This window comes from Athene cunicularia (genome assembly GCF_003259725.1).
Source record: "Athene cunicularia isolate RWA chromosome 3 unlocalized genomic scaffold, athCun1 chr3_part1, whole genome shotgun sequence".
Lineage (NCBI taxonomy): Eukaryota > Metazoa > Chordata > Aves > Strigiformes > Strigidae > Athene > Athene cunicularia.
In genome coordinates this window covers 66,999,994-67,010,650 of record NW_020799097.1, presented here as the reverse complement: position 1 = coordinate 67,010,650, position 10,657 = coordinate 66,999,994, and the positions used below count along the sequence as shown (strand labels likewise).

General features: G+C 41.6%; 1 protein-coding gene across 2 annotated transcripts in view; it reads left to right on the top strand.

The window, feature by feature from the left end:
* Positions 1-1,346: 1,346 nt before the first annotated feature.
* SNX9 (sorting nexin 9) overlaps positions 1,347-10,657 on the top strand; it is a 70,406-nt gene continuing 61,095 nt past the window's right edge. For both annotated transcript variants that reach the window (XM_026845672.1, XM_026845671.1), the window contains exon 1: positions 1,347-1,373. In XM_026845672.1, coding sequence (XP_026701473.1) covers positions 1,362-1,373 — 12 coding nt within the window. In that variant the 5' untranslated portion in view covers positions 1,347-1,361. The remainder of the gene's footprint in view (positions 1,374-10,657) is intronic.

Sequence of the window (10,657 nt, the reverse complement as noted above, 5' to 3'; positions counted from 1 at the left end):
TCCTGTTTGACCAGTAAGACAATGATTTGAATTAAACAGGAATACACTTACACTGTGACATCCTTTATCAGTGCAGACAACTTTCTACTTAAGTGAAAGAATGGCCAAATAGTGGTACAAGAATACAAAGGTGACATCAACATACAGAAAAGATATGTTCTGTATGTTGATGTCACTCACAGCAAAGAATAAGCCCTAGAGAGCAAAGTGCAGCAGCAGCAGCATCCCTGCCAGGCCCCAGCCCTCTGCTGATTCAGGTTGTCACTGAGCCAACAGAGACTTTAACTGCATAGTAATTCATCTACTGATACTTTAAAACAAGACTGTGCCCACTCTCCTTGCTTGATTGGCTTACTGAAAGCCCACAGCAGAATCTGCTGGTTTAACTTTTCCACAGGATGGTAACATTTGGATTATTTTGACATTGCGAAGGCTGGACTCTGCTAAGCAGGTAAGAAAAATAATAAATGCTATTAGGTTACTCTGAACTGTCTGTTGGGATCTGTGTCCCAGAATTCAACTGGTAGGAATAACAGCTATCAGGGTCAGTTATTTTGGAAAGACATTTGAAGTAAAAGCTGCTGGATGATGGGGATACCCAAACAAGGCATGTTGTCAGAGGAACACAGCTGAAAACAGCCTGAAATGTCCCTTCTCACATCCCCTGTAATTAAACATAATAGAAGTCAAGATTTCTCTTCACACAAAACACTCATAAGAAGAACTTTACAAATTATAAAAAGAGAAATGAGAGTAAATTACTCCAAAAGACAAAATCCAAGACTGTAACACAGCCAGAGGCATTTGACTAAGGATGGCAAGCCACCAGCGACTGCTGCAGGGGAAACCACTGCAGATTTGGCTGCAGAGATGTTTCCAGGCAGTCAGCTGGTGCGAAGGGAACAGGCATCTACATGGACAGGAGTGGTCCCTGCTGGATCAGATCAGGGTATTCTGATTGCTGAGTTAAAGGAGCAGTCCTCTTTGTTTACTGGAAACACATCTATCTATCACCTTGGGTATAGGATACACATGAATGGATTTGTCTGGGTCAGGGAACATCTCTTAACTCCAGATGAACAACCTTTTTGCAGAAGTTCCTCTCTACTTGTTCTTCCTCCTCTTTCAGATCACGCTACTGAGACGCTGGAGAGTTTAAGTCTATAAATCATCTGTCCTTGAGGAGAAGTTTACAATTATAACTGCTTTTGTGCAAGGAGGCTTCTGAGCAGCTGTAGCCTGAGAAAAAAAGAAACAAGCGGTTGTTGCCAGCTGGGGTCAAAGCCAAAGCTCAGCAGTGTTTGGTTGGGGACTGCTGGGGAGTGGTGAAGAGATCAGCAGTGAAAAAAATTGCCTTGAGGATGCAATCAAAGGTGGGTTTCTGTGTGTTGGGGAAAACAGCTTGGCAGGTTAGAAACCCACTGTAGGGACCAGGACCAGGGAAGGCCCTGATTTTTATCTGTGTTGCAATTGCCTCACTGACTTACTCGGGGTGGTCTGCGGTGCCAAGGGCTTGCTTCTCTGCAGAGACACTGTGGACCTGAAAAAGTGCTAGGAACTCTTCTCTTCAATTTGACTGTCATTAAATATTAAAGGGAAAAGAAACCTCTGGGTCTGATGTGGAATTAAAGCTTCAAACTTGCCCTGAGAGTCAAAGAAAGAGCCAGTTAAGAAGAATGACAGATGTGACAGCTATTGGAAAGGCAGGAAAAATGGTCAGTGTGGGTACAGTCCTGCACACAGAAGACTGTGATCATAATTAGGATAGCGAGGGACTGTCACTATATTGTGGTAAAGCTATGAAAGTATAGTACAGCCCCACCTCACATCCCAGCAACCACCTCCTCCTCCCCCACAGGGCGCCATGGGGTGGTCAGGATGGCTGGGAGAGCCTCACCTGTGAGGTGTGTGAAGGCAGCTGCCAGTGCAGAACTTAGAAACATTTCTGTTAGGATATCCAGAATTAAATTCGCATTCTGGAAAAATCAGTCAGGATGCTTGCAGGGAGAAAAAATCATGCACAGTAATGATCACATTTACAAATGACAACCCAATTACTGAAGTAATATTATGGGGAAAACTTCTCATACTACCTGGAAATTCAATTAACGAATAAATTCCTTCATCCTGAAGCCCCCAAAATGCCTTGATAAAAACACAGACAAAGAAATGTAGTGAAGTGATAAATTGAGAATTGGAAGGCGAGCAGGCAGGTAGAGAGCTTGCAGTCATAGTGCTCCAAAACATCTGTTTGAACCATGGGGGAAAAAAACGGTGGATGTTGCATGCTCATGGTGGACAACAAAGCTTGGAAACAGAAGATTCCCAAAACAAATTAGAAATATTAGCAGGTTTTGTGGCTCACTGCAGTGCTTAACAGGTTTTGTGGTGGCATTTTGGGTTTTTAAATGTCATATTAGAGTCAGGTTTCCTCTTCCACTTGTTATCATAATTTTAAAGGGGCATCCTTTCAAGTTAACTCTTCTGTGACATTTTCTGTAGCAGCAGTATTTTGTTCTTGTAAAATCCTTGGACTGTTGTAGCAGTGACAGGGAAATGCCAGCAACCTCATGATAAAGAACACCTTTTGGGTAAACACATTACCAGAGACAACCTGAATGATGTGATATGCTGAAAAAATGCACAGGTGAGGTTCAAGCAAATCAGAAGGTACTTTGGTACAGCAGATCCTTTTTTTGTCCTCAGCATTTGTTAGGTAAACTCACTGCAATGGACTCTAAATGTCAGCTGTTGTTGGATAGCATCATGCTTTTTTATTTCTTCAGTGGCTGTTGCTGATATCAAGAGCAGCTGTGTTCAGTCTTTTTTCTTAAAAAAAAAAAAAAAAAAAAAAAAAGAGTAGAGCTTAGCATCTGAAAAAAATTGGCCTTGTGTGGCTAACTACAAGCAGGGCACATGACTGAGTGCTGCATCTGCTCTGTCCCACTTCAGTTGAAACAGTTTGGACAAGAATATTCTGCCAATTTAAAGAGGAACTCTCAATTTACAGAATGCATTTAGAGCTCCTCATTGCAGCAAGCTTCAAATTTTACCCCCTACCAACAAAATAAGAAAATCTGTACTCTGGAAAAGGGAGCTGCAGAATTTACTCCTTTCTGTCTCCTCTCTCTAACCATAGTGTAAGGGTCAGATTTCCAGGAAATATTTGTAGATTTTTGGACATCTGCCTTTCCAGGGTAGCTAGAACTACCTCTAGGGCTGTTTCTGGTAATTTGAAGAAAGGAAGTGCCAGCTAGTTTGAACATCTTAATACTTGCATGCAGACAGATATGAAGCACTTAAATCCCTAAGGTATCATTTTTAGTTTAGTACTGGTAATAAATTAAATGCTTGAATAGACTTATTGGCCTTGCTAGTAATAGCAGATTTTTCAAAAATATTTGAATACCTACTCCTATAAGGTACCTTGGAACTGCCAACTAATACTCCTACTAATGAATGACCCTGTGCCCTGCAACCAAAGAAAAATGCTTTTCAGTAAAATCTAATCTGAGACAAAAAAAATTCATAGATACTTGAAATTTTCTGACCTGCCCACAGTTGCATAATTTCCTCAGCAGCAATGCAAGGTATGCAGCCTACAAAGCCTCTTTTGTAGCCCATCATCTAGCCACAGGCTTTGCTATTTCTTCTACTGTACATTATTATCTCTTCACTAGGATAGCATGGTCTTTGGTCTTTATTGGCTGCAATGTGCAAAAATGAATCACAAAAAGTAGGGTAAAAAGGAAGCTCAAGATTCCAAGCTCCTTCCTCAAGACAGGAAAAACTATATAAAAGGACTACGCCTAGTTATAGTATAATGAAATTCATGAAAGCTTTTACTTTCTCTCTTTTCCTTATCCCCTTCTGGGCTTTTCTGGGCTAGAAGACAGTTTATGTGCTGGAGATCTAACGTGGGTTGACACAAGAGAGAAATATATGTGCACTAGAAAGAGGCTTCATAACTCTTCCTCTAGCTGCAGGACACCTTAACTCTGCTAGAAAAGATGCAGATGAACAATAGCTCCTGGAAATTAATATTGCTTTGCATTTTCTTTGGAGCAGTTATCGTCACCTTGACCTATGTTCATTAAAGATGGGCTCATGAATGCTGGGGGGCTGCTGATCAGCAACTTCTTTCTATGAAGTTATTTAATTGTTAATTATTTCTATAGGAAACAATGGCTCAAAACAAGATTTAAGGGGTAAAGGACATTAAGGCCTGGTTTAGTCTTTCAGTGATCTCACCGTATAAATGCCACAGGATTGAATTTCTTGTCTATGGAAACAGTCAGCTAGAGACACCCAAATTTCCATGATGAAAACACAAAAAAATGTAAGGAAGTAATAAATCTGTTAGAATTGGAAAAACACAAGCAGTTCGAAAATTCAGAATCACATTACTCCAAAAAAAAAATCTGTCCATGTCATGGGGAAAAAAGTGTGAGTAAATGCTGTGTTCTGGAATGCAGGACAGCAAATATTAAACCACAGATACCACACGTCCAAGATCTGTGTTGGTCAGGTCAGTAAAATTATAATTCTTATTTTTATAAGGGAGAACACCTAGATTAGTTTATTTACAGTAAAAAGCAAACAATTATGACAAACAGCATTTATCCATAGGGTCTGCAGCTTTGCATGATCACTACCACAATGCAGAGCAAAGCATGCCTTATGACGGTTTGATACTGACCGTGCTGTTAATTTGGATGTAAATGCAATATATGGCAAGTGTCCATAGATTTGCTCCTACTTTCATTAAGCTGTCTGGAAAAGTGCAGCCTGGTGCTATGCTGGCAGACTCATAGAGTCTCTCCATAGAAGCTCAGAGGCTGGAGCAAGAGGGCTCAGATCTTTCAAGTTAGTCCTGCAGCCTTCTATAGCTTTCTCCTCAATGAGCTAGCTACTCAGTGAGGAGGACTCACTGGACCATCATCTAGATGTGACTGCAAAGAACAGTTAGTTACATCTGTCATGGTTTAACCTCTGTCAGCAGCTAAGCACCACCCAGGCGCTTGCTCGCTCCCCTCATAGTGGGTTGGGGGAGAATCGGAAGGGTAAAAGTGAGAAAACATGTGGGTTGAGATAGACAGATTAATGGGTAAAGCAAAAGCTGCACACGCAAGCAAAGCAAAACAAGGAGTTCATTCACTGCTTCCCAACGGCAGGCAGGTGTTCAGCCATCCCCAGGAAAGCAGGGCTCCATTACATGTAACAGTTCCTTGGGAAGACAAACACCATAATTCCGAACATACCCCCTTTCCTTCCTTCTTCTTTCCCCAGCTTTATGCTGAGCATGCATGACATCATACAGTATGGAATATTCCTTTGGTCAGTTGGGGTCAGCTGTCTCAGCTGTGTCCCCTCCCAACTCCTTGTGCACCCCAGCTTGCTTGACCAGAAAAGGCCTTGACTCCGTGTAAGCACTGCTCAGCAATAACAAAAACATCTCTGTACTATCCATACTGTTTCCAGCACAAAATCTCATTTACAAAGCCTGAAGGTCCAGTCACTTGAAGAAAATAACTTTATCCCAGCCAAAACCAGCACATCTTTGGTATTATTAGTGGTCTGTGTGTTGGAAGACAATTTGGGTGCAATCCTTGGCTTCTTAATGTTGACAGGACTTTATCATAGATGTACCTGTCCATGTAATCGAATACACAGCAGATCAACATGCCTCTTCTGTTTCTTTGCCGGTTGAGACCACAGTCCCCTGGGATGGCAGGGTATGGCAGCTGGCAGAGCCCTTCCACCACAACAAGAAAAAATGGAAATAACCCACAGGCAGTCAGCACTCTGGATTGGTCAGTAGCCGTAAGAATCAATAGTGCTTGTGGTATGTCATTTTTGCTAAAGCTAGCAAACAGCAAAACAGAAACATTTATACTTTTTAAAAATATTCTTTTTGCTAATCTGTATTCCATTTTTCTGGAAACCTGAGTTCAAAACCTATTGCCCTCAGCGCCCTTGCACTGAAACTCAAACGAATATCAAGTATGAACAAAAAATCCAAATGCAAACCAATTAAAGTGCATGATACATATGCGTGCAGAAGTATCCTAGCTCAGCTATAAGCATATCTATTATAATACCAATCAGTGTACAGGTCAGAAGGGAATACAAAAAGTAAGGATGATATTAGTGTTAGATGTTTCAGGAAATCTGTTTTATTCCTTGCACAAGAAAGCATGATTTGTTGTATTGTTTCTTTCAAGGCTTATACTGCTACAAAAATGCATACATCTATCACTGATTATTCTGCTGTAAAGGCAGGAGAAAGAAGAGTAGAACTGGTCAAAACATTTGTTACATTTAAAGGAGAAAAGGGAGAAAAAATGTTGTTTCACACGCTATTATCTAAAGAAAGAACATTGTGACCAAGCAACCTCCTAACTGTTGCAGCCATGGCACTCATCCATAAAGATTTGCACTAGGTGTTTAATCCATACATCCCCTGCTCCCTTGAGACTGACCAGATTTGCTCTGAAACATGCCCTTTGCAACCAGCTTCACAAAAAAAGGAAAAAGTGCTCTCAAAAAATTGATAGTGTCCAAAAGCATATTGCAACATCATTTTGTCTCTGGAACACCCACGCTTCTTTTTCAGTGTAGTTTTTTCACATCTTCAATGGTCAGCTGCTTTTTTAATGGATTTTTAAAGAGAAAATTGAGTCCAGGGAGTCCACCATAATTTAAATGGTCCAATTCACAAAGATGTATTAGTAAAACCCCAACACCCTCAGAGTACAGAATTTAGCATGACGTAGCATCACACTTTTCCCCCAGTGTAAAGAAAACAGTGTATTCACACACAGCACAAAACCGTTTAAAAATATTTAAACATATGGTTTACATATTGAAAATGTAACTATGGCAAATCAGAACTTACCTTGGAAAAGGCCCACATAGTATGCCACAGTTCAGATAATAATGGCGTCTGATTACCAGCTCTAAGGAAACAAAACCCTGAAGTCAAAAGCAAATGTGTGAAGCACAGTTTTTCTCAGAACTGCCTATTCAGAGTCAAATACAGAGACTGAAATATTCAGAGGAATTTGAGTGCATTTTTCTAAAGCAGCTTTTATAAACTAGAGAAGTCTTAACCTAACATCCTACACTATTTCAGGATTGGCTACCTTACTGGTTTGATAGTGATCTTCCATCACCAGGTGCAGAGTAGGATTGGAAAGTGCGTCAGTGATCTCTTGAGCACCATTTTAAGCTGCCACGTGAAGTTCTGGGTAGACAAGAGTGTATTATGCTTTGGTGCAAATACCATATGATTGAAGAGTTCACGGCCTATCCGGCCAAAGACTCCCAACATACAACAAAGGAAAATAATAGTATTTTTTCCTTAGAACATGTTTCATTAAATGTGTTTTTCAGATAGGATTTGCAAATGATGCCATGCTGTACAGAGCAATGCACAAACAGGATGCAGCAGCTGCTCCCCTGTTGCTCTGTGCAGATAACATTAACTTTCATGGATGTGGCAGCTCCTCTTGTTTTCTGTCCAATTTTGGAGGAGGGGAGGACAGAAGATAGGAGGAAGCAGTATCTTATCTATATTGCTCTCTGGAAAACTTCTCAGAAATGCCAAAGAAATGGTGTTAACCCAGCTCTGAAACAGAAATGCTGGTCAGCTGAGAGAAAACACAATGACACCCAGAGGACTTCTTGGGCAGAGGTAGGTGAAGCTGTGTGGGTATGACTTCTGAAGATGAAGAAGACGCTACTACTATTTTTGATTTCTTAAACTAAGTCATTCCTTAAACAGTTCATTTTAAGGGTTTGGAAATATGAAATCTCTACCTCTTCTTAAAACAAGAAGTGTATCAGGTGATTAAGGTAAACATGACAATTAAAAGGAGTAAAAAAAGTTTGAAATGTTTTTGTAATTACTCCCTGGTCATTATTAGACTTTCCTGATTACTGTAGTTTCAAATCTTGAGCTAAAAGTACGTAGTGAGAAACTGATATTATTGTACATACCATGCTGATAGCCTCTCAGCCAATTAAAAAAAAATAAATCACTTTTAACTTTTAAAAACACCTTTGAAAATAAAGACCTAAGACAACATACCTCTCAGTATGCCTTCTGCAAAGAGTTTGGAAATACATGTATTTGACAGGCTGTTCCATTTCCAAAGTTGTTGCCACCGAAGATAATAATTATTCCTCAAAATTCCTCCACAGCTGTGGTAAATGCCTCAGGGCCACCTGAGTCACCCTGGTGCATCACCTAGGTAATGCTAAGGCACAGCCTCCTGGCAGGGAGAAGTCCAAGGTGTATCACCTCAAGGAGCTCCTGAGGACAGTAGCTTAGAAACTCAAACCATAATTCTTTCTCCAGATGGTTTTCAGCTTGAAGGTTATCTGAATAACCTTATTTTTTCTTTATCATTCCCCACCAAGCTTTCATAAGTCAGAACATACAAGGTCACTGACTTTCCATGACCTTGAAGCTACAGGCAAGCCTTGCCCAGCAGAGAACAGTATTCGGCAAATGTTCTCCATGTCCTTTCTCAGAGTCCATCTTTAATTAAAACATTTTCATAGTGCTGTTGGCAGGAGCTTTTGATGAGGCTCTGCAACAGATCACTTCTCACTGAACTCTGCTGCAGCAGTTGTTCCTGGGAACTACTGCTGACAAGTTAAATGCAAAAATACATACTTAGTAGAACTCTGTAGAGAGAACACTAAAAAAAAGTCACTTATGTGCTGAGTAAAGGATTTTCTTCTGCTATTGTTGTTTGGGTTTTTTTTCTGAGGTGGAGATATTTAACTATTATAGCATACATGGGGGCTTTAGTACAAAGCGAATAATGAGCCAACTTTGTTTGAAAGCTGATAAACTCCATGCAGAGCACTGGACTTCCAACCTACCAAATACGTAAGCAATCTACCTCACTGAAGCTGCTGGAGATTTCTTATATATCTAGTGCTAAGCAAACATTTAGTCTTAATTAACTGGGACTCACCTTGGCAGCAGAAAATTAACTAGTTTCGAGAGTTTTGGAAATTTTAGGTGATTTCATTAGCAATTTGTTGATTTGGCCCTTAGTGTTAAGCAATAATAAAGCTTGCAGCTAAGAAGAGATACGTTTATTTGCAATCCAAAGTGATTCCTAAGAATGTCTTTGTTAACACAAGAATTAATGGCAATTAATTGCAAATAGTGTTGGAAAGATCCCATTGAAAATAATTTTCCCAGAACATTCCCTCACCCTGAAAAAAAACGTTAATGTTTCCTTCATCTCTCAGACTTGTCAAGCAAGACTTATTTTTAGGAGTACTTCACAGTGAAATACTGTACACTGGAGATTTTAAGCGTATAGAGAGGCTGAATAAATCATGACTTTGTTCTTCATTCCCCAGACAGCAAGCAGCGCTCTGTTTACCCGTACTGGTTAGCAGCTGTAGACGAAGCTTTCCTGGCAGTTGTTCTGACAGCAGGTAGAGAATGACAGAGACTCAAGCTTATACAAAACCCACAAGTTTATTATAAATCACATAGCAAACCGTAGCATCTGGTGAATGAATAGAGGGTGCTTCACATACCTATCAGTTGGGGATCCCTAAACAAGACAATGCTGGGTCTCTTGACTTCATGCCTCTATCCATTTTATAAGATGCTCGCTGGATGACCAGATCACGACATACAATGTTGGAAAGATTGTTAGCAAGAAGGTGGAAGAGCGGGGTCCCTTAGTACACAAAGGAAGGTGGCTTCAGAGAGTTTTGCTACTACAGCGGATGAATCATTTCGGTCACCTGAGAAGTGCTGGTGACTGAACAGCCAGCTGGCTTGCTCTTAGTTCCTCATCCTCACTCTCCATAGACACTATTTCACTGGTCCTATTTGAATTTTTTTTTCCAACTTAAAACAACGGTGAGCGTTATTTTTCTCTTTTAATAAAGCTGTCTCACTGATAAACTATATATAACAATAGCAGAGGAGAAGCTTGTACTTTCTATGGACGAGGAAATGCAGATCTAAAGAGTTGTGCAGCTTCCCCACAGCCTCCCTGCCTCTTCAGGCTCTCCTTGTCAGTCCTGACAATTACACCACCTATTTCCTTCTGCAGAAAGGAAACATCTCCTGATTCCAGGCCAACCCCTAGACATACACGGACGAGAAGCTGCGCTGCTTTTCGTATGGCGCAGTACCTTGGGCAATCAGTGCCACAGGATTTCCCCATCCCCTTTGTTTTAGCCTCCCATCAAGTCTCTCCTGCAGGCTGGGCAGCAAGTGGGGTCACGGTTAGTTTTGATGAGACGGTCGGTGGTAGAGGGCCGGGCAGGAACGGTTCCGACCCGGACCAGCTCCGGGATGTTATTTTCTACTACGCCAAGGCCCGGCTGAAAGAAGGGGTCAGGGACAACGCACACCCCACTCACAGCTGCAGAGGGAGCCTGGCCGAGGAAAAATTGCTCTCCTTGCTTCGAAATTTCTGTTCAAAAGCAACCGAGGGGCAGATGCAGTCTTTCTGCGCGCCCTCTCCCCCACGCGAGCGGGAGCGTGAGGGCAAACGCTGACTACAAGGCGAAGCCGCTGAAGGCACCGGCGGAGGAGGGCGGGGGGGGCCACGTCCGCCCCCACCCGCACCCCGGGGACCGACCGGGGCTCCCCGCGGGACGGGCTGCG